The 25,558-nt window shown below is 38.7% G+C and overlaps 1 protein-coding gene across 4 annotated transcripts in view; it reads right to left on the bottom strand.

Annotated features, from left to right (window-relative positions):
* Positions 1 to 25,159, bottom strand: part of LOC135218355 (inositol monophosphatase 1-like) — a 40,116-nt gene extending 14,957 nt beyond the window's left edge. For 3 of the 4 annotated variants that reach the window (XR_010315304.1, XM_064254594.1, XM_064254593.1), the window contains exons 1-4: positions 24,949 to 25,159; positions 18,715 to 18,848; positions 16,078 to 16,337; positions 5,875 to 5,980 (exon numbers count right to left, since the gene is read on the bottom strand). Coding sequence is in view for 3 of the 4 variants with exons in the window: in XM_064254594.1 (XP_064110664.1) it covers positions 5,875 to 5,980; positions 16,078 to 16,337; positions 18,715 to 18,848; positions 24,949 to 25,014 (566 nt within the window). In the remaining variant the exon portion in view is untranslated. The remainder of the gene's footprint in view (positions 1 to 5,874; positions 5,981 to 16,077; positions 16,338 to 18,714; positions 18,849 to 24,948) is intronic. The other variant, XM_064254591.1, reaches the window with a different exon arrangement.
* Positions 25,160 to 25,558: the final 399 nt, after the last annotated feature.

Here is a 25,558-nt window from a genome sequence, read left to right as displayed (position 1 = left end):
TCTGTTGGAATACAGAATTCACCACATCAAAAGGAATAACAGACAAGTAAGTCTGACTCTCCTTAAAACTGGTCACTCATTTGACATATGGATATTTAATGAATACCCAAAATGATCCCATCCCTATATGTACTGACTCTAAAGTAACACTAACAATAAAATATTTTACATGCGAATAAAAAATATAATCAAGAACAAATGTTGTTTTAGAAACCAACCCAACTAAAAGATTTTTAAAATGTTATAATTTAATGAATAAAATCTAACTTTATCATTAAGACAAATTCTCAGGGCTAGCCCTATGAGAGCTACATAAATTAGCTCAATGATAGGGATAAACAATGCAAAAATAACAATACGTATATTCAATAATCCTCTGAAATGTAAAATTAATAATACACATGTAATCCTCTGACTGTGACAGGACAAAATAGATAAGATGGTCATGGTAATCTCATCTTCACCTGATCCATACGCTATAGCACTCATAGCAGTTCCTCGTTGGAAGAGTGGGTTACGAGGTTGCTTACCGATTCGGTAGTTGCGAGTTCAATTTCCCGCTCTGATAACAGGGAATCAGCGAAATTTATTTCTAATGATCAGAATGTAATGTGGTTTGGATCCCACAATAAGCTGTAAGTTCCATTGCTAGGTAACCACTTGGTTCCTAGCCACATAAAAATAGCTAATCCTCCGGGCCAGTCCTAGGAGAGCTGTTAATCAGCTCGGTGGTCTGGTTAACCCTCTTACGCCGAAGCCCTAAAAATCAAAACCTCTCCCATATGCCGGGGCCGGTTTGGAGTGAGCGCGGAAGCAGAAAAAATATTTTTTGAAAAAATCACAGCACGCTTAGTTTTGAAGATTAAGAGTTAATTTTTGGCTCATTTTTTTGTCATTGCCTGAAGTTTAGTATGCAACCGTCGGAAATGAAAAATATCATTATCAAATGTAAATAATGCTATATATAGTAGCGAAAAAAAAAATTCATACATAATTGTATTCAAATCACGCTGTGCAAAAAACGGTCAAAGCTAACGAGTTACTTTTCTTTTCGTTGTATTGTACACTAAATTGCAATCATTTTGATATATAATACATTGTAAAACAATAAAAGCAACACCAGAAAAATATTATCACAAAATGATGTACGAATTTCGTAACGTGCGGATGTAAAAAAATGTTATTTTCAAAAATTCACCGTAAATCTAAATATTGTTCTAGAGACTTCCAAATTGTTTCAAAATGAGGACAAATGATATAATATTACAATACTGAAGGAGTTTTAGATTAGAATTGCAGATTTCGACCATTTCGGACGAGTTAAAGTTGACCAAATGTAGAAATTTTTATATATATATTTTTTATATGCACATATTTTGGAGATGGGAAAAGCTACAACCTTCAATTATTTTTTATTGTATTTTTCATGAATTTGCGCACATTTTGATATATGAAACTCTATAAAACGGCTAATATGAAAAGGAGCAAATATTAGGATAATGCGATGTACGCATTTCGGAGACTTGCGGCCGCGAATCGGCGCGCAGAGGGAAGTTAAATATATTTTTCAAAAATTCACCATAAATCACAATATTGTTCTAGAGACTTCAAATTTGTTTCAAAATGAAGATAAATGACTGATTTATTTACTAGGCCGTAAGAGTTTTAGCTTACAATTGCGTTTTTCAACTATTTCGGTAGAGTCAAATTTGACCGAACGTGGTTTTTTTTCTATTTATCGTGATTTATATGCAAATATTTCGAGAAAAGAGAAAAGCTACAACCTTCAATCATTTTTAGTTGTATTCTACATGAAATTGCGCACATTTTCATATATAAAACTTTATGTAAGAGCTAATTTTAAATGGTGCAAACATTTCGACAATCGCACAAAAAAATTCTGATTTTTTCGGAAGAGTTACCGCGCGGACGTAAGGAAAATGTTTTTTTTTTTTTTTCATAAATTCACCATAAATCGAAATATTGTGCTAGAGACTTCCAAGTCTTTGCAAAATGAAGGTAAATGATTGAATATTACTAGAATATAAGAGTTTTAGCTTACAATTGCGTTTTTCGACCATTTCGGTAGAGTCAAAGTGACCGAAAAGTTGAAATTTTTGCACTTAATGTTATTTATATGAAAATATTTCAAAACTGATAAAAGCTACAACCATGGGTTGTTTTTAGTTGTATTGTGCATGAAATTGTGCACATTTCCTTATATAAAACATTATGTAACAGCAAATTTAAAATGGTGCAAACATTAGGACAATCGCACGAAAAAATTTATCAGAAGAGTTACCGCGCGAACGTAAGGAAAAAGTTTTTTCATAAATTCACCATAAATTGAAATATTGTGCTAGTGACGTCCAATTTGTTGCAAAATGAAGGCAAATGATTGAATATTACTATAATATAAGATTTTTAGCTTACAATTGTGTTTCTCGACCATTTCGGTAGAGTCAAATTTGACCGAAGGTTAAAATTTTTGCACTTATCGTTATTTATATGAAAATATTTCAAAACTGATAAAAGCTACAATCATGAGTATTTTTTTGTTGTATTTTACATGAAATTGCGCACATTTTCATATATAATACTTTGTGTAAAGGATAATTCAAAATGGTGCAAAAATTATGTCAAAGTGACAAAATAATTTTTGAGATGTGTCACTGATACTTTTTAGTGCGATAAGAAAGAAATTCGCGCTTGCATGCCTGCGTAGCGATTGTAAACAAAACAACGCCTTGATCCGTGAACTCCCAGCATCCCCCAAGGTGTGTGATTCAAAAGTTTTCGGCTGGTAGGCTGATAAGTATTTTTCCGTGAATTTTTAAAAAAACTTTTTTGAGTAGACGTATGATACGTCCATTCGGCATACGGGAGACATTTTGACTCGACGTTTAATACGTCCATTCGGCGTAAGAGGGTTAAACTAAGATATACTTAAGGGTATCGGCAGGGTCGGGGGTTAATTTTGAGTGACAGTGTTCAAACTTCCGCCGGTGTTACCTCTAGTTTGACTGAGGATGCACACAAAATTTCAGGTGAATTAGATGAAAACTCTTTTTTTAACAAATATTTTTCTTTTAAACATAGCATTTTTTATTTGTTTTTTAAAGTATATCTCCTTGCTTATTTATCATTCAATTTAAAGAAAAAAGTAATAGCAGAAAGTTTAATACCTATCAAATAAAATGGCAAACTCAGAAATCTAATATGTGATGTGTGCTATTTAAAAAAAAAATATTTTAAAAAATTCAATAAAAAATACCATAAAACTATGTATTAGATATTGGTAAAAAAAAATTTTTGAGAGAAAAAATAAAAATAAATTTGCCAACGTGTTCTCTCACTATCTTTATTCAAATTGCATCCATTCATATATAAGGGAGTTTTTAGAATTTGATTGTAGAAAATATATGTTTTGAGAAAAATGCAAATAAAGTTTGCTAACCATTTATTTTGCTTTTAGAAGCATATAAAGTTTCTTGGAAAAGCCTACATGGCACCTGTTTCCTTCTCTTTTATAAAGATATTATTCCCTCTAATAAAAACAAAAACATTTATCACTTAAAGAAAGTAGTTTATATCTTCTTTTATATCCTCCTTTTGATGTTCTTTGCTTCTTTTGCTTTCTTGAATGCATAGCAGACATTCGTTTCTTGGTCTTCTCTTTCATCTGAATGCCTTTCAGGGTTTCTTCTGTCATTTTTCTCATAATAGGCAGCAATGAACTTGTTGCATAGCCGATATTATGTTCCATTGCAGCAACATGAAAAGCAAAGGTCACAGCATCCTTCCCATGAAGTCTTACCTTTGGACACTTTGCCCATATTTTACTGCTGAATGATTATCTTAGGTTTTCAGTATGACCTTTTGCACATCTTTGTGCAAGGGAATAATAGATTTTCCTCAGAGCTTTGTAATAGGAAGTATTTGGCATCTCTTCAGCACATGTGGTTGGTGGCGACATGTGAGAAGCTACATTAGTCTGTCTATACTTTTAGTTTCAAGATAAGTTTTGATATTGCGAGAGCTTGCTTCCCTTCGTTTACTAACCTTCTTTTTTGGCATGTTAGTAGTATATATAATACACAATTGATGTCCAAAAGTCTGAGGAAGTGTTGCAATTGATTGAAAATAACATATACACAATTACATAAAACAAATACAAGAATTCTCTCTTGAGACAAGTGGCTCGTGTTATTCAGTCATGGGAAGAGTTGCCATCTCATCAGGAAAACATATTGTACGGCATACAAAACAAAATGCAATGAAAAGAAACTCAAATACTTGAAGAATGAATGCAAATTGAAATAGTAAAACCACCCCTAACCAGACCTCTAATTCTCTACTTGGAAGTGGCTTTCAAATTGGCCTTTAAACTATTTAAAAAGCTTTGTATCGATATTATCCAGATGTATGGAAACATGACAATAACTCATTTTTGCGAATTTGAGCCAATATCGCTAAAATTACAGGCCGCCGATACCCTAAACTTAGCACTCATAGCAGAAGATCCTGCATGGTGATAAGGTCTTTTTGACCATTAATTTTTTATCAGCAATATTGTACAGCCCTATTAGGTGGTTCCAGTCCAACTCTCAACCTTATTAGTATCAGTACAACAGTCTGACCTTATTCTCTCTTGCATACCAAAGTGCCCAGATTTAAATATTCTTGCTAACAAACAAAGATTTCCTAGTAAATCAACTTTTCAGGCATTTGCTGCAATACCGGCTACTAGATGCACTAGCGTCAGACATGATACAGTCAAAAGGTATATATCTGTAAGCTTAACTATGCTCAAGAGCAATTATAGCGCAGAGGGTACCAAATAACAGAATACTTCACCAGTGAGCTATCCTGCCTAACAGTGAACAAAGCTGTCTAAACAACTGAAGTCACTGAATGGCAGAAATTAACCGAGTTCATTAGCCACACTGTATCTAGTATTCTTCCCCAGATGTAGGCAGGGCACATACCTGCACCAAAAAACGATAGAGCGCTAGAGCAAATTTTAAATTTAAAGCTGCTCTTGCTCTTAAAAGTAGAAACTATAGCTATGTAATTACTTGGTAAGTTGCTTATATATCAATCTGTATACACAATAAAAAGGATGGCATCACAGCATTACTCTCTTAGCCTGTTTAACCATGCAGACTCCTTTCAAGGGACATTTTGGCATTTACAGACAAAGAATTCTGTTGATAGTTCAATGAATGACTGACAATAGTTTTAACACTGGAGGACTTTCACTAATAGAAGAAATTTCTTACGTTATGTGGATCTGGGGCTTTAAGTGAAATGGGAGAAGATCAACCCTGAACTAGCTACAAAGATTATGTACTTATGCATGAATGTGTATCCTCTTCAGCTGATGGTCTATCCAGCAAAAGACAAAATCTAGAGACTCTTGCAGGCATTTCTTTGAAGTTAAGACCTTCCCTAATATGTAGGTTACCTGGTCTCTTATATGAAGTTAGTCCCCAACAATTAAACAGCTCCTTATTTAACATATTTACCAACAATGATTTTGATACCAAATGTATGGTTAAACAAAACTTTGGAACTATTATTAAGAAATTTCAGTCTTGATAAATGATGTTAAGCTATGCCTCCACCTTTACACCATCAGCTTTTTTATCAGTCAGCCACAGAAATTTGTATTCCACTTAAACTTTGAACTTACACTTTGACAAATTAGAAATTTGCCTAATTTCTGGTCACCACAAACCTGAGCTTACTTGGTATACTTTTACAGAACACTCATAATCATATAAAAATTCAATTTTTATCATATTGGTAACATAAGGTGAAGACTGTCTGTCACTCAAAACCAAGTACATGAAGAATAATAAAAATACATACCCATGGACTTTGGGCAAAAGAGTAGTCAAGTTGGTAATAACTGTATCCATTTTTTCTGCATCCTGACTTGATCCCATTTCAGCAAATATGAGGGACTTTGCAAGTTCTGCCAAAAAAAGACTTATATCAGAGCTCTCATAAGATACAGACCTTGGACTAACCATACATAGTAACTTAAAAAATATATTTTTTTCCATATAAAAAAACTACATATGAGTATAATTTGTTCTTTTGTAGGCTACTATTCGAATTGAAATTGGTTCTACGGGTCGTAAAAGGAGACTAAAAGGACAGCTCTGCCTTGTAGTCTTACTTTTTAATGAAAGGCTAGGCCCACCACCAATCACTGTGGAAACTGCTGCCTTGCAAGTGGACTTTTCAATCAAAGGCTAGGCCCACCACCAATAATTGTGGTTGATGACAGCTAGGGCATGCAGTCGTAAAACCTCCTTGCCAAATAATAAACCATGCCTGATGTTGTAGCGAAAGGCGCATCAGGCAACCAAGATATGGAGAAAAGAGGTTTGGTGGAGGATGATGCCTTTGATCAAAGGCAGGGGAGAAGGTGCATCAGGCAACTGACACCTTAATGCAGGGATAATGGTGGGAAAGAAGAAAGTTCTAATTGAAATTGGAATATAAAATTAAGGCAAAAGGCCAAGTACTGGGGGGAATTGGGACCTATGAGGTCATTCTGCAAGCTGAAAATAATGTTGAAACAGTTGTTAGGAGGGGGTGGACAGAGAATATGAACAGATGTATAGTAAAATTAATGAAAGAGGTTGCAGCTAGAGACTGAAAGGACACTGCAAAGAACCTAGATTAATGCCTGCAGTGCACCATGTGAGTGCAATAAGAGCATTAACCATCCTGAGAGTTGTAGGCTACTACTGTACCAAATGCTTAAGTACCTGTCCAAAGAAAAACAGTAGTCAGCATGTCAATGAAGGTACAGTATTACCATTCAATATTTATAATACATGTATACGTAGTGGCATAAAACACTATAGTATGTAGAACCATTAATTACATTCAATCCAAGCCTTACTCCACAATCTTGAGTTACTAAAAACTTATTCAATGAAAAGTAAATCTGCACTACAACCCTTATATGACTAGGAGAGATTGCAGTACCGTATGTATTAAAGGATTTTGACGTAGGAAAAATCTATTTCTGGGCGATTGGTTCATGTCGCCCAGTGAAATAATCCTTTAGTTTATTATTTCTAAGGTAAATGAGCTAACAAATACCAGAGAAAAAACAAATCAAAGAAGATGTCAGTATAACTGACTCGCTCACCCAAAATAAAAAAAGGGTGTCGGTATGGTAACTGGGGCGAGTGAGACCACTACCACGAACTTCTTGCCATTTAGAATTCTCCTATATCAAAATTCTCAGTGAGAGAGCCGATCCACAGGTCGAGGCGGCAACTACTACCACTACAACCCAGGCCACGCCGATCACCGCGCCTCTGGTGGCCATCCTGAAGTTAGCAGGCAATCTTGGGCGGCAGGGCAGGGTAGTGGTGGGATTTCACTGGGCGACACGAACCAATCGCCCAGAAATAGATTTTTCCTACGTCAAAATCCTTTTTCTGGGCTCAGTTCGTGTCGCTGCGTGAAATAGTACCAGAGAAATAGCACAAGATTGGAGAAAATACAAGAGGGTCTCAATAAAACTAAAAATTAAATCTACAGTACTATAATATGAATAAAAAGGCATGGATATAAAATGATAACATCCAAGGAAACTTGTGAAAATGTATATAGATTTACAAGTAAACATATACAGTTAATCTCTAAATGGTAGATAAATCATAGTAATTATACCTTACAAATATGTAAAAATTATTATAAAATTCATATAAAATGTTACAAGGCATGAAAATATTATTATATGACAGTGTGTGTAATGTTAACAATACAATAAGGGAACACACTCAATAAATTTCACATATACAATTATTGAAAATTTACAAAGCATCAAACCATTGTAAGATGAGAGTGTGGGACCCTAGCATAAAAATAAGGGAACCACACTCGTTAAGCTTATATATATACAAAAATTTGTGGGTGACCCTAGCAAAAAAATAAGGCACACACCACTAAGCCATTCAGATAAGCAGCTAAGGCTAAAGGCGAAGTGTAGAGCAGTACGGTAGGATGGACGAAATGTTAAGTGAGGCAGGCAGAAAAATTTAAGAGATTCTAGGGACTTTAAATAGTGTCGCTTAAACACTGTCGGCGATTTCCATCCAGTATACTTTTTCAAGTCATCAAAGTTCATGTGTTGGAAATAGTTAATTGAGGTGGCTACTGCCCTGACATCATGTGCTTTAGGGAAAGATTCAGGGTTTGCTTGTTTAATAAAGTAGAGGATCTGTTGTCTTATGCCTTTAATTGATAAAGTGCCACCCTTTTCTCTCCTATAGAGGGGACCCGAAGAGGAGGAGGTAGTTCCTAGACAGAAAGGCTCGTAAGGTCATTACTGGACAAAGAGAAGGGTCTTGAGGAAGAGGAATGACTTTCCAAGGTTCCCACCTCAATAATGGATCCTCATTTTTAGCTAAAAAGCTGCGATCCGGGGAGAGTAGAACTTCTCCTGAGGGGAAAAATTTTATATGTCCCGTATCTCTGGACAGAGCCGACAGTTCTGAAATTCTAGCTCCTGAAGCCAGGCTTAGCAAAAATAATGTTTTTCTTAAGAGCATTATAAACGAACAAATTGAGTTGTCATTATCTGAAGCCAATTTGAGGACATCATTCAAAAACCATGACACAGAAGTAGGCCTTACAGAAGGTCTAAGTCTAGCACAAGCCTTGGGAATAGACGAAAAATAGGAATCTGTTAAGTCTATGTTAAAACCCATTTGAAAGATCTTCTTCAAGGCTGATTTATTTGTAGTAATAGTGCTAGCTGCTAACCCTTTTTCAAACAAGGACCTAAAAAAGGATATAGCTGAATTGATAGTCATGATTTTGATGTCTGATTCCTTCAGGAAAGATGCCAACTTTTTAACTGCAGCGTCATACTGCCTCAAAGTTGAATCCCTTTTATCTGATTCCAGGAAAAGGATATTCTGGGGATCTATACCTGCATCTTTTTTAGCCGCAAATTTCATGAAGTCCATAAAGTTAGGGCTTTGAGAACTCCTGAGGAAGCGAACACAGTCTTCATTTGTACTGACTGAGAGAGTCTGGGATTGGGAATCCGTTGGGGGCGAAGACCCAATTCCAGAAGCAGGGGATAACAATTGCTCTTCGGCCAGTCCGGTGCTACTAGTGCCACTTACTTGTCCCTTGAAAGTCCTGAGTTTGTTCAGAACTTTCAGAAGAAGATTCACTGGAGGAAAGATGTAAATCTTCTTCCACTGGTTCCAGTCTATGGACAGAGCGTCTGTGGCATATGCCAGAGGGTCCAGGTTGGGAGCCACATAGCACGGAAGCTTGTGGTTCGCTTGAGAAGCGAAGAGATCGACTTGGAGACCTGGGACACTCCGGCGTATCCATTGAAACGAACTGTTGTCCAGAGACCATTCTGACTCCAAGGGAACTGACCGGGATAGAGCGTCTGCTATCACATTCCTTACTCCCGCCAAGTGGGTGGATTAGAGGTGCCATTTGTACTTGTCCGCCAGGGAAAAGATGGCTATCATGACATGGTTTAGATGTCTTGATTTGGAACTCCCCTGTTGATGCAGTGTACTACTACTGCGCTGTCCAGAACCAATTTTACATGAGAGTTCTTTGGTGGAAGGAGCCTCTTTAAGGTCAGGAACACTGCCATGGCTTCCAATACGTTTATGTGAAGCTGGCGGAACTGTGGTGACCAAGTTCCCTGAACCTTCTTAAACTGAGAATACCCTCCCCAGCCGCTTAATGATGCGTCTGTGTGGATAGTTATTACCGGAGGAGGATATTGAAGAGGTACCGACATGGACAGATTCTTCATCTGTGTCCAGGGACGCAGATGGTTCCGAAGGATTTGCGGGATTGCTGACAACTTGTCCCGAGATCTGACATTTGCTCTTGAGCGCCAGATCCGGTTTATGTCTTTCAGTTTGGCTTTCATCAAGAAGTTTGTTACTGAAGCAAACTGCAGAGAACCTAGGATCCTTTCCTGGTTTCTCCTTGAAGCATATTTGTACTTTAGAAATTGCTTTACTGACTTCATTATTTCCTTCCTCTTGGCTATTGGAATTGACAGATTGTGGGAGGATAAATCCCATTGGATGCCTAGCCATTGAAATCTGGACTCCGGAGTGAGTCTTGATTTTCCCTTGTTTATCTGGAACCCCAGATATTCCAGGAACTGAATTACTTTCTTTGTGGCTTTTCGGCATTCCTCGACGGTTGGCGCCCAGATCAACCAATCGTCGAGGTATGCTACTACCATTATCCCTTGCGACCTCAGTTGTTGAACGACTACTTCCGCTAATTTCGTGAATACCCTGGGAGCTATGTTCAGTCCGAAGGGCATCACTTTGAATGAGAATGTCTGGTCCCCTAGCTTGAAGTCTGTAAGATCGATAGAGGTGGTGACGACCCCACGGGGAAGCAAGGTCCGTACCTGCGAGATGGTCAGCATTTTGAACTTGTCGCAGCGAATGGATAAGTTTGACTGGGACAAGTCTAAGATTACTCTTCTTTTTAATGAGCCTTTCTTTGGCACGCTGAACAAGCAACCTTGAAATTTTAAATGCTTGACTCTCGATATTGCTCCTTTCTGAAGGAGTTCCTCCGCATAATCTGTCAATTCCTTCGATGGAAGTTGAAGGAATGGTCTGGGTGGAGGGGGGCCCTTGATCCAACTCCAACCCAGACCTTTTGACACAATACTTTGTGCCCATTTGCTGAACCCCCACCGATGCCGGAAGAGGAACAGCCTCCCTCCTACCTTGGGGATCTCACTGCTGCTGTGCTGGGTGAGCTCCACGGAAGTGTTTCCCTCTGTTGATAACTCTGCCTGATCCTCTCTGACGAAACGCTCCTCTGGCTCTACTTCCCCTGGCAAACCGGTTGAAGTGCTGAAAAGCCTGGCCTTCATACACTTGGTTGAACGCCGGGGAGACAGCGCAAGAGGTGGATGGCTGAGCCTGAGGTGAGATCAGGAGGATAGGTTGAGTTTGGCTCTTCGTCGTGGCAGCTTGTCCTGGTTGGGTGACTGGGACAGCTGAGACCGCCTGAACAAAGTGTTGAGGTTTCTTCTGATAGGGTTGAAACCTCTTTGACTTTTTCAGTTTCTTACCCGAAGCAGACGAGTCCTGCTTTCTCTTAGCGGAGAGGCCCCAACGATCTTTGAGACTCTGGTTGAGTCTCGTAGCCTCGTTTTGGACCTCTTTGACCGCTGACTCCGAGAAGAGGTCCGCCCCCCAGATGTTGGAGGAAAGCAACTTATTTGGCTCATGCCGAATAGTTGCTTCCTGGAGGACATGCTTCCTGCAGTTGACTCTCGCAACCACAAACTCATACAAGTCCGATTGGACTGTATAAGTTTGTGATTTAGTCAAAAGCTTGAAGAGCGGTTCCGATGCATAGGAAAGGGCCGCTACTTCTGTCATAACCATCATGTTTAGAGTTCTTGCCAGCCTGGACCTTGCCTCGAATTCTGTTTGAATGAGGTTGTCCGGAAGTCTTGGGAGTTTTTCACCGAACTGATCCATAGCGCAGTCCAGTTTAAACTTTCCCACTGTGAAGGTGGCTGGCAAGTCCTCCCACATATCGCCAAATGAAGGGAACAAAGGTGATGTGGGATCTGCCTCCCTCAGCTGCGGCAAAGGATCTCCTTTTAAGCCTGCTTGAATGGTGACGCTGGCAATCTTCGTTAGGAAAGGAAGTGGCGCTTCCTCTTCCGTCGTGAAGATTGTGAATGGGCTTTTAAAGGCTTGAAGCCTGGTGTTAATGCAGTCCCATTCTTCGAGACAGCGGAGCCATTCCCTCTGTGCCTGATCCCTAGAATAGAGAACTGTCTCCTTCGGGATCTTGTCCTCCCTATCCAATGCTGACTCCGTCAGCCTGGCGTAGCCAATGAATGGAGGCTGCAAATTTTCAGGGTAGAACTCGAAGTCTTCAATCCTTCGAGTTCCACACTCCAGGATGGAGATGAGACCATCTTGGAAAGGAGCGAAAGACGCTACTCTCTAAGGGTTACTCATGGAGAATGGTGGGAGGGACTCATATAGAGGGAGCTGAAGGAGACTGGCACTAGCTGCTGGAGTAGCAGCTTGCGGAGCGTGATTGAAGCCCAACAGGAGGTTCTCTTGCGTGGACATCCTGTCCGACAGCTGGGTAAACATCTGCTCCATACTGGATCTCAAAGATCCTACTAGATCTCCCACCTGCTGCATCATTCCGGCGGAAAATGCAGCAGGATCAAAGCCAGCTACTGGCGCAGAAGCAGATGAGGTACCCAAAGGAACTACCCTAGTGGAAGGAGAGACCACCGACTCCGCCGGAGTACGGGATCTCTCTTTGGAGGACTTGCACCTCGACCCTTTAGGAAGTGAAGCCGAGGAAGAGGATGCTTTCACTTTCTCTGCTCCGGGGTGAGAAGCCGGAGACTTATGAGTTGAAGACGCCGAAGAAGTCTTTTTAGACGACGACGTCTTACTTAGGGTTTTCTGTGCCCTGTGGCCTTTCACCTTGGGAACCACAGAGGCGTCGGGTGCACTATACGGGAGCTCCACCCCCGTAAAGCCCTGGAAGGAAGAAGAAGAAGGAACAGGAGAAGAAGATCCAGGAATGCCCAAGGGAAGCCCTTGAGCGTCCAACATACCTACCTCAACCAACAAGTCATCCACACCTACCATAGGCTCTACATTAATGTCTAACGTGGCAACTTCCGCCGAGATATCCTGGCCTGGTCCTTCCTTCATGCATTGTGCCACCTGACGTTGAATAATTGCAATCGTCAAGGCTGCCTCAGTAGGGTCGACGTACCCCGTCGACTTGCCTCCGGGAAACAACAGGACAGCCAGCCTTTTCTCCAAGATGTAGGGCTGTCCTTTAGCAACGTTTTTCCCGAATCCGCTGACCCAAGCTCTCAGGTTGGTTCAGAGCTGACCGCGGTCTTCCCTGACTGCGGCCAGCCTGAAGGAGAGGGCGATTATTAGAACTTAAGGCTAAAGGTGAACCCTAACCCTTAGACTAAATTAAGCCTAAGTTTAACAATACATCAGAACTTCTATTGTATAAAGGTACCACTATACCAAGGAGAACTTAAGCTTAAACATATATCAGAACTCATATTGTATGAATGTGCTGATGAGAAAAGTACTTACCCCATCCAAAAACTGACTCACAAGCTCGTAGCAGATCGAACAAGCTTCATGGAACCAGACCTGCAGATCCGCATGGCTGGTGGAGCAGGGAGCATGAGTCCTGCAGACCTCGTGCCCGCAGGGGTCCTGCAACACGGCGTTACAGCCGGGGTGCTGGCAGTTGGTAGCCTGTAAGTGGAAAGATACATGAGTATCAAAATTACACTCACAGGGCTACTCTAGTACTCCGCCGCATGCCGGAGATTAATAAAATTTCGGGCATAACCCCTCCCCTGAGAACCTTATGAGATAAATAGGTGATACAATAACTCCAGTGTAAGCCGGAGGAGGAAATTTCGTAAACCAGAGGTAAAATATAGATATATGGTATATAACTATAAAAGAAATTTCCAACAAAGGGCAGGGGAGGGACCCAAGCTTAAGATAAAATACTTAAACTAACTTAAGCATAACTAAAATAAAATCGGAGGACGACTCCGAAGCGCGGCGCTGTCAACGCTGCCGGAAGAATGTCCTAGGGGCACACGCCGGAGACGAAGGAACGATGGAAAGCTAAGGACCAACTGAAAACATATCCACTCCGTTGGTTGGCGGAGCCAACCACGCCCTCCTCCCGTAACCGATGGGACGCCGGGGAAGACGAGGCAGAGGCCCGCCGTCACAGGGGGGGGGAAAAGCGAGGAGGGAAGAAATCAGTTCCCGTGTACACAGCGGGACGCCGGAGCAACCAGGGAGGGGGGAGGCCAACCCCCCAACCCCCGCCACACCGAGGCACCACAGAGCACAAGGGAGAACAAGGTCACTCCCAGCCTAACAGTCTGTCCAGACTCCCCTACTCCCTCCGCGTAGGGAGAGAGGGAGCCAGGCCCGGATGGAGCGAGCGAGAACAGACATCCCTCCCTCCTACTCTATGGCGAGAGGAGGAGGAAGGGAAGCGACTGGGGCGGGCGTCTAGCCGTACCGCGATCACGAGTGGACCAAGGTACGATAACACAACACAACCGACTGGATCGGAAAGCCAAGGGTCTAATGCAACCAAACTGACCAGGATGGTGCAACAATGCATGATGCAACAAAACTGATAAGAAAGGATGCAACAAAACTGTAACTAACGTGGACCAAAGGACCACTGAGACCCAGGCTACAAGGCTAGACGCCCTAGGCTAACCAAAATAAAACTATACACCGATAAAAGAAAGTAGGGGAAAAACAATGAGTGAAAGAGAAAGGACGTCCAGGAGTGCACGACTGACTCGGAAGAAAGTCTATCACTCAGAGCTAGCCTAAGCCAATAAGGAGAGCAATGGCTAGGGTCTGGACAAGGAAACACTCGAATGCCTACGTTAGGTAAAGAGAGACATGCATGCATGACCTCACCAGGGGTAGGCTACATCCCCTAAAATGATGTAAAAAGCACACGGCATAAAATGAATAATAGGACTAGAGCCACACGTGAATAAATGAAAAGGAAAGGTTCCAGGTATGGGGGACCGAGAACCTAACCGAACATGAGGCGGGACAATGCCGCCATGCTCCAGACCGGGAACCCGTATTTATACCTAAAAAACGGCAAATACAGGCACCTGGATGGAACGAAACTAAATCCAAACCTTTACAGGACACTTAACTTAGCTGCTGCAATCGCTGCACGTTCTATCACGAAGAAGGGAAAAAGATAAATCCACAATTCACAGAGCGAAAGAAAACACGTGTGGTTATAAGTCCGCTAACTGAAAGGATGGCCACCAGAGGCGCGGTGATCGGCGTGGCGTGGGTTGTAGTGGTAGTAGTTGCCGCCTCGACCTGTGGATCGGCTCTCTCGTTGAGAATTTTGATATAGGAGAATTCTAAATGGCAAGAAGTTCGTGGTAGTGGTCTCACTCGCCCCAGTTACCATACCGACACCCTTCTTTTATTTTCGGTGAGCGAGTCAGTTATACTGACATCTTCTTTGATTTGTTTTTTCTCTGGTATTTGTTAGCTCATTTACCTTAGAAATAATAAACTAAAGGATTATTTCACGCAGCGACACGAACTGAGCCCAGAAAAACAATTATACTGTTCCCCAAATGAAGAAGAAGAAAAAAAATATTGTCAGCAACCAATGATCACTCTTGCAATGGTACTTGAAAAACACAAAACCACTCATGGAGCATTCCTTATAGTTCAATATAAATATAGTACTCAGAGAATAAAATTGGAATCATTATGTAGGTATATTGAAATATCACAAATTAAACCACAACATGAAAACAAAACTTATCAGTTTACAGTACTTAAAAAAACTGCAAAGCTCACACTGGATGAGGAAAAACATGAAGCAACACTTCTTTCAATCAATGTAAAATAATTAGTAATTAATCTCTCATTCACCAGTCCTAAAGAAGCAATACTATTAGAAGTAAAAATGGACGATTTATAAGAACACACTGGTTGTATCCAATTCATAAATATAAGAGAATTTGACCAGAATTTGACACTGAGAACCATTCAATTCGGTTAACTTAATCTGGCTTTGGAGCTTAAGCACTTATGCCTACTTACCTGAGTCTATTCTCCTTCTAGTAACGGAAGTCTGGATATCATGGCAATGTTGACTAGGTAAATGTAACATAATGGATTTGTGAAGAAAACAAATACTGTACAACTCATAATTAATAATGGTAAAAATAATCATAAAAACCATGTAAGGTGCTCCCAGGCACAGAAGAATAAAAGAAAAAGAAGAGATAAATAGTAAATAAGTAACACAAATTTAGTCTGCAGGACCCTTTACCCATCTTCTTACAAGTGTTTCAATAGTTTAATGAAGTTTAATGAGCACTTCAGCAGCACCTGGCTTATCTGCACAAAGGTTTACTAATTTCAGGATGAGAATGAAACTTCAAACATATTTTAAGCACAGAAGTACCAGTTATCTTACCTGTCTCGCCAGAAACTGAGAGCTTTTCTCCATTCAGAAAAGCACCTTCACCCTTGATTGCTGTAAACATTTGCTCTAGGACAGGATTGTACACAATGCCTAATTCAGCATCTTTGTTAACCCAAAGACCTACTGAAATGCAGGTGTGAGGAAAAGAGTGAACAAAGTTCATTGTTCCATCAATAGGATCAATAATCCAAGTAGGAGCATCAGTAAAAACACATTTCTCTCCAGCAGACACAGACTCTTCACCAATGAATCTGAAATGGCAAAACGCAAACTTTAATTATACATTACACAAGAAATTTTACTTTGTCAAACCCTTCACAATTCATTATCTCCAAAACTTCATATATTAAACAAATGACTATCACATTCTTGGAATCTACAGGGCTAACTGTCATAAAAATCATATCAGTTTTAAACTATTCAAACCTCAAGATGCAACTATGACTTTTTTTTATAGAAAACATGTATGTATTAACCTTTTTATGTATGTCTTACCATGACTCGCACTGACTGAGTCTGCACTTGGCAATACCTTATGATTTTGATGATATTTTAAAGCTGAATTGTATTTTATTGTAATAAATTAAAAAAGCAAGGTAACAAAAATACAAAGTCAAAATGACAAGTTAAAATTAGCAGAAGAAAAAAAAGGTCTATTTTTATACAATTAGTACTGTATATCTAGCACAAATAAAGAAAGTGATATATAAAATTCATTTTGGAAAAGATACACTATGTAATTTTCAAAATGTTTAGAGAACTTGCTTAGTAATTTATTGTATAACACCCATTACTTTATGAGCCTTCACTGTGCACCAGCTCATTTTCAGAGATGCTCAGAAGCAAAGGAAGAAGTACCTACTTATTCATTTGCACATCCAGACTCCAAAGCAATCTCCAACTGTAGTAAAATCATTCTGAGTGTGTATGTTAATTTAAACACACCTATTTAGTTTCCATATTTATGAGTCCATTAGTACACATTAAATACAGCTGGTGTATACTGAACTTATTTTCCATTGTAGTAATTTACTGTTTGTAATTCATCTGATTATATAATTTTTATTAACTTGGTGTGCATGTCTGCTTTTGGAAACTTACATAAGCTGCACGGTTAGGCTTGGGTTGTAGAGTATGCATATGCCTATTCCATTATCAGTCATTTTACTGTTATCTGCACTATTATGGACCTATTAATGAACTTTTGCATTAGCTAACACATACTGTACGAGGTATTTTACAGTGGAACCTCAATTTTTGTATGCCCTGATTTTTGTACGATTTGCTTTTCATAGACATTTTTCAAAAATATTTTTTCTCGGGTTTCGTACATATCCTCGCATTTCGTACACTCGGAAACACTCCTTCCAGGGCCCACTGTGTGACTAGGCCACATACTGAACACCCAAACAAAGCATCCCACGTTCTTTCGTGACTCATTTTGCTTTTGTGCTCGTTGTTTTTCTGCTTTTTGTGCTTTTATATTTGAGTGCAACTGCTAAATAAGCCATCAAGGGGCCAAAGAAACTTCCAAGTGTTAGCCCTCCGGTAAAAAAGGCGTGAAACGGTATTCAATTTAAGAAAGAACTTGTAGCAAAGTGTTGGAGGATGTTGCATGCCGATCTCAATGAGAAAATACCTAAAAGTGCTGCCGTTAGTGAATTTAAGGCCAACAGAGGCTGGTTTGATAAATTCAGAAAGCAAATGGGCATACATAATATGCTTACTTCAGTGATTAAGGACATTCTTGCAAAGTGGAGTGAGGTAAAAAATTTTGTGGCGAGTTATCATCCGAACAAAGATGTAATAACAACACCGTGTTTCACTTTAGGCAAATTTTAAAGAAATGCCAGAAACAAATGTCCCTGGATAGTTTTGTTGTGCGACAGGGGTCTAATGACTCTCAAGCTGGTCTAGTGTTAGTAAAAACCGAATAGGGGAAGTAACCTTTAACAGTGCCAGTAAAAAAAGAAGAGAAGTAACCCTAGATGGGTCCTTAATACCAGAAGTCCTTCAGGAGGGAGATTCCCCTTCTAAACAATAACCTTTCCTTCTCCTCTCCCCTCCTCTCCGTCTTCCATACGCTAACAAATTTCTTCCATAATGGCAAGTGTGATGTTAATTGTTCATTTATTCATTTCATTAGTCATTTATATTTATTTCCCATTGTTTTCTGTATGTAAGACTTTGTTTATTCCCTATAAAATGTATTTTTATAAATATTTTTGGGTGTCTGGAACGCATTAATTATATTTACATTATTCCTTATGGGAATTATTGTTTTGAATTTTGTACGTTTTGGACTTTGTGGGATAATCTGGAATGGATTACGTACAAAAACCGAGGTTCCACTGTAATGTACGTACCATTAGTAAAAAAATAGAGTTCAACAAATTATTTGTTTTGAAATACTAAAAATGCTAATGTAACATTAGTAGTAATACCAACACACATACAGAGAGAGAGAGAGAGAGAGAGAGAGAGAGAGAGAGAGAGACGAGAGATAGAGAGAGAGAGAGAGAGAGAGAGAGAGAGCGAGAGAGATTTAGATAGAGAGAGAGATTCTTTATATAAAGGACATAGTAAATGTTCAACAATGTAAATTAAAGATCATTTAAAAGAACTTACTTGTGATCAGGGAATGAACTAGATAGACCGGATATCAAGAGCTTCTCTACGGCCTTATCGGACTCGGTAACCAAATCAATAGCACAACTTTTTATCTCAATATTCTTCTTTTTGTTGATAGCTTCACGTACCAGCTGGAAATATAGATTAAATTAATAACACAAACTTCAATTTCTTTTCTAATCACTAAATAGGCAAAGGCAATAAAGATCGTTTATTCTCATATTGTTTGTTTCTTTGCTGTTTTTACGTTGCATGGAACCAGTGGTTATTCATCATTGGGACCAACGGCTTTACGTGACTTCTGAACCACATCAAGAGTGAACTTCTATCACCAGAAATACACATCTCTAACCCCTCAGTGGAATGCCCCAGACTCGAACTCGCGGCCATCAAGTGGCAGGCCAAGTCCATGCCGATCACACCACTGAGGCGCTTATTCTCATATCGTACTGGAAAGAAATATCACTGAAATATGGAGTCTGGTCACTCCCTTACCAAAATTCATTTTGAAGTTGAAGTATTTTACAAAAATAACTTGTTTAATCCACCACAATCAGTTTACAAATCCCAAATACTGTAGTCAGTGTCAGCCTGGACACACAAAAGGAAGAAAAAGAAGAAACTTCATTGACCTAAGTCCCCATCAGGGTAGTGCCCCAAGTGGTAGTCATTCATTCCCTGTGTATTCATCAAGCAAGCTACTACGTAGTTGCCTTTTCTCCCAAAAACAAAATTTTTTCACTCCTATATTTTTTAATTTCTGTAGGGATTTCAATATATCTATCCCATCTTTAAACATGCATACATAATTCAATCAGATTCCTAAATTATTTTGTATATTCTTCCTTCACTCACTGGTTATAAGTGTCTTGTTACTACCAAGCCACCCTTTGTAAGTATACTGTATATTACACATGTCTTCTTTAAGTAGCTGATGTGAAATGTTACTGACATCTTCTCTTTAAGCAGGTATTTCATAGTAATTTGGTGAATTATGTCTTATTTGTATTTCATTAAAATGTCCATCATTCAGAGTGAGGTGTAATGTCTAACTATGAGGTTGTAGTTAAAGTACGTTTATTACTGTTCAGTAGGTGTCAATCTTTGTGCTAAACTCAGTGACCTTGTTTGACTTTGCTTATATATACAGTTTTACAGTTGCATGAGTCAAGATCAATACTCCTTTCTCTTCATTGTTTCAGATAGTGTAAATTCCCTATTATTCTTAATATCATCAGAAGCAATTTTACAATACTGTAGTCATATATTTGCAAACAAACATGCAATGCTATGAATGTTGTCTCATTTAGCACAGGTTACATTCATATAGGTGTTACAGATACAGTAGGTCATGTTTCCGATGTGAGCTTTTATAAACTACATTGTAAAAGAATTGGTATTTTTATTATACGTGCATCATACTGCATGATTACTGGATTGCAAATGTCTGTATATATACCAAGGGCAATGGAACTATGATACGAGAAAGACCTCACCAATGTTTCCATTGCAAAGACAATACCATTGAAATTGCCATTAAACTGCTTAGTTGGAACAACAATGACAAAAAAAAAAAAAAATTTTGCCTACTCTTCATAAGAGGCCACAACATGTAACTTTTGGAGTATTATAGGTGGTGCATTACCTCCTTCCCTGATTGGCTCTTAGCATTTTTTTGTGTGTTGATATTCATATCTGCTTGTGCTTGCAGTGCTAAACTACAAACCCATTTACAGAGTAACTATCATCAAACAAAATACATAGTATGCAAACATGCTTTTTTTATACGTAATATAAGCATAATAAACAGTGTGTGTGTACGAGTTTAACAAGAGATTGTATTATACATAATGACCAGGTTGCCAGTAACCATAAACTACGTATCATGCATAAACGACTTTCATACCCCCTAAACTCTTCTGTTATACACATTTACTATGAATTCCATTTTCTATGTAAAGTGCAATAATGTCCTGTACTTATACTGAAGTATACTATTACATAATTTGCCAATTGTATGTACTGTTGTGCACATAAGTGTACACGTACTTACTCTAAAATAATTGACTGAAAAATGACATAGACTGTCTAATGTTGTTTGATAAAACTATAATTTTCATGGAAAATGATCCACTTGTAACCAGTTTAGATTTATGCAAGCTCTGAAAATACTTAGCCTAGAGGGAAGTGATTTTAAATATGAAATAGAACACCATAATTCTGAGAGTTATTTGTGCAATTTTGCCCACCAGGCCTATCAGAGGAAAACAAATCTGGATGTACTCAGGTTTTGGCACTAGCCTAACTATTACTTAAGACGCCATTAATTTTAATGTAATAATGTTATTCTTTGTACAAATCTGACTCATTTCCATGAGATACAGTTAGTTTACGCATTACTATCATTCAAGTCTAGGTCTGGGTAGGGCGAAGTAGCCCAGCCAGGTAAAGACCTCGAACCTTACATAGTTTGGGGAAAAGCTAAAACTAAAACTAAAGTCTACAGTACTAATACCTACCCTTTGGTTCAGTAAGTATCAGTTTACATGCAAAATGGGTGCCATGTTTAGCACCAGACCCCTTGGGGATAAATGAAAACCATTAATAAAAGACTGTAAATATCATGTACACAAACAAAAGCCATAAATATAACAATATACATAATAAAAAAATGATAAATATTACGATCATATGAATGGCGAGCACCAGACCGCGGCAGTAGCCTTCAGTTTTACAGGGGAAAAATTTAGGTTAGGAAATACCATTACTTTGCTCTGTAATTTACAACATTCTAGGTTAAGGAAAGTAGGTTAGGAGGCTACCCTCAAAATTGTTCTTTCTATCCTATCTTCATGCTTTAGGGTAAATGACCGAGTGGTGACGTAGCAGCCACCGATCCTGAATGCGGCCAAGTTCCCGAAAGAGTACTTGAATTCGCTGCCATGAGCATCAGGCAAGACTTATGGCGTATCCAGGCAGCACACCAAGACCTAACCTAGCCTATATGCTCCTCTTGAAGTGTTTTCTCATAAATTATGAAATAATGGCATACTAATTCAAGCGCTTTTTTGGGAAATGGCCGTGTTCTGAGAGAGATGGCTGCTATGTCGCCACTCGGTCATTTACCCTATAAATTTCGGGCAATTATTACTGTTCTCATAGGTAGGTATATCAAAACAATTACCAAGAAATCTACAGTTCATTAGTTACAGATTGAATGGCAACATAGGATATTTATACTCTAGACTGGTACTGTGATTAGGTACCAACTATGCTACTAGGTAGCTAGGAGTATACTATCAGATTTTCATTCTATAGATAGCTAATTAGTATTAGCCCTACTAAGGCCTACCTAGCTATAGCTAGGTAGGCTACTATACCTAATAATGAAAAAGTACTAGGTACCTAGCTAGGGGGAAACACCAGCGACTACCAACCCTTATCACGGTGGACAGGTCTTATTCACTCGATATTTAAATGGTGAAACAAGAATACAATTACAACTCCAAGCATACCATTCAAAAGATTGAAGTTTCGTCAACATAATGTGATATATGAAAGCCCCATACGAACTAAAATAAGCATGTGACGCTCTTCGTAAAATATGTTTTCAAGGCAGTTTTGAAATCCAATATGGCGGCTACCGTGGGATGTACAGGTTTTTGATCCTTTCCCAGCCTTCCCAGCAATCATTTGAACAATGTTAGCGTATGTATGTAACATTTATTGATCTTACTCAAGATTGCAGTTGTAATCAGCACAATAAAACAACATTTTGTTGCCTATATTACTGAAAGTATGAAACTTTTTATTCCCGGGGTCATGGTTTGAACTGAATTCATTCTTACCTTGTAATCGGTGGTTTTTATCCTTACTGCCATCACAACTGAAACTCCACAGTGCTTATTTGATTGTTATTATACACATTTTGGTCTCAGTTCACTCCACATTGCACTTTAAACCAGTTGCTGTTCCTGGTTCCTAAGCACGCGCGCCACAAACACAGTTACGAACAGCAGACGACGAAACTGCAAAGTTTTATTCCCTAAACTGTTTACTTTACTCATTATTTAGTTCAAATTTACTTTGTTATTTAAAAATTCTAATTTAATTCATGTATATTATCCCTTTTTTGCAACCAAATTACCCCGAAAAATTACAGATATTTCTAAAGTAGATACGTACAATCAAATGTTTCTAACGTTTTCGTACATCTGGCTGCCGAAAACCATAGAGGAACGACTACGGATAAGTGAATTATATACATTTTTTTTTTTTTTTGCTAGCACTTTTCATTGATTTCAGTCTATATTAGTATTTTGAATTTCTTTAATAACCGTATGCCAGAAATAAATAACCTTTAATGTTTGCATGCTAAGAATGGCAAAATCATCGTTCGCCCACTTAGTGGAGGCTTCACACATACGCCGATTCATTATTATAAAAACTGTTTCCATGAATTCTAGTTGTCATAATCATGCAATAATGATAAATTGCTTTAATATTTATGTATATATACTTCCAATACATAGCCTAATTTCACCAATTTCAACATTTTGTATCCATTTCTGCATAATGGAGTTTTTGTCTCTTGGTACAAGGACAAGTGTCGTTATTCTTTACGATTAGTGATTCACGATACCCTTATAAATTACGGCCCTGGGTGTAATGCACTATAGCAAAATCTCGTACTGATACGAGTGTTCGTTACAGAAATAGGTATTGCCCAAAAACGTGCTTACACTGTCGCTGAAACCCCATTGAATAAAATTTGTATTTTTCTCAATCAAAACATATGCCCCTCAATGCTAACTTTCCTCTTTTAACGACTTTCTGGTCATTGCAAATTAGGCCCCATAATTTCTTACGGTGCGAAAAGAGGCGCAGGGACCGAAAACGATTGCGACACACTATGGCGATAATCCAGCAGTAAAACATCTTCATATATCCAAAAAGTAATAATAAAGATATATATGCACATTACGATTATAACAATTACATGAAGAGCTGATAATCTGCATGAATAACTGGTAAACTGTTCTGCAAGAAAGTTGAGTAAAGCAATTATTTACAATAGGTAGGAAAGTCAAGATGTCGTGACGTCATAATACAGGACTTAAAAGAACGTTCTAATTCAAAAATAATTACTTAAATTTGAGTCAGAATCGAGTTACTTTTTCAATAACGAATATTTTCAAATTAGTAATCATCATAAATACGTATGTAAAATATTGATGTTTTAGGGTAAAAACTGCATGGTACAGGGGTGGACCATGTACGATCAATGTGTACAACCCCAATTAAAGTACATTCTAACGCGTCCTGACACCAGAGTAGAGGTCTTTAGCTCCGTTTCTCACCAACAACAAGTCGCGTCTGATTGCCCATCTCCGACGTCAGGACGCGTTAAATAAATGTACTTTTTTGGGGGTTGTACACATAAATCGTACATGGTCCACACCTGTACAATGCGGTTTTTACCCTACTATTTATTTAAAAAAATTATACGAAGTGCACTCTTCGTCGTCTTCTTATACCAAAACAGTTGTTTTACTAACAAACAAGCCGGTGAGGGAAAGTTTTCCGATTGTTGTGATGAAAGTGTCCCAGCGTCTGTGGGTACAAGTGGTGTGCGGATTTATCACAGGAAATGGTTTTTAGGTTAGTTTTAGACAAAAGCGACCTCCGCAAACATCAAGATGGCGTCAAGCTTCTAAAATATTCAAGCGTAAGTAAAAATATCGAAAGGATTTTGGTGAGATTTGCACTGCGTTGAACACCCTTTCACTACCCTCTGTTTAATGCTTTAAATTTGGCCTTAATTTCTGACTTTGGAAAAAAATAGCTAGGCTACTTACCTACCTACTTCGAAAGGAGAGTAGAGGTCTTTATCTCCGTTTCTCTCCAACAAAAAGTCTCGACTGATGCCCATCTCCGATGTCAGGACGCGTTTATAATGTACTTTTTTGGGGATTGTCCAAGCTGATCGAACATGGTCCACTCTGGACCCTACGGTTTTTTACCCTAGCTATAGCTAGGTAGGCTACTATAGTAGGTACTAGCCTAGCTAGGTATAGGCTACTTTACGTTGAAATTCGGTTCTGTCACAATCTTTACTCTTTAACTTACAATTTACGCTGCGCTTACGAGTAAATATTTTAACCAAGCTTAGAATTCTTGCATAAGTAGGAGAGGTAGGTAGCCTAGAAGCTTAAAGGCCTTTCTTCTTACCTTGCCCGCTGTTTTGACAAGCTCCATAGCAACCTTGTAACACTCTTGTACATCAAACTCGGCCATTTTTGTGATAGGATTATGTTGCAGTAATCTAAAACTTCTTGAAAGTCGTTCAGAAACGCTTTGACAGAGTAGTGTCACGATTACCGGCACTCTCCAGGTTCAGTGCCACTTGACTTGTCACTTGTTTGGAATTCGGATGTTGTCAATGACGTCCTAATGGCTATTATATTACGACCTTCAGATGTTACAATTTTTAAATACTACTCGTAATTGTTGTTCTCAAAATTTAAAAAATGCTGTTTATGAATATTTAAATAATGTTTCAATACAAAAAATAAAGAAATAGACATCAGTGTTTAGTCAAGATGATCAGCATTGGAAGTGGCAAAAGAGAGTGACTGTAAATATTGGTCATGGTTGCATATATTTCTTTAAAAATGTCAGTCAGAATTAGGACACGGAAAATCCCGAGGGGAAGAACGATATCAAACTTGTGTGGTTGACTGGTTATGATAACTATTGAACATGTTGTATTATGGTTAAATAACACTTATGTAGACACTATTCTTGTTTTTCTACTGTGATACTGAGGATTCGACAAGCT

This window comes from Macrobrachium nipponense, chromosome 9, assembly GCF_015104395.2.
Source record: "Macrobrachium nipponense isolate FS-2020 chromosome 9, ASM1510439v2, whole genome shotgun sequence".
Lineage (NCBI taxonomy): Eukaryota > Metazoa > Arthropoda > Malacostraca > Decapoda > Palaemonidae > Macrobrachium > Macrobrachium nipponense.
This window is presented reverse-complemented; position numbering and strand designations above follow the sequence as displayed.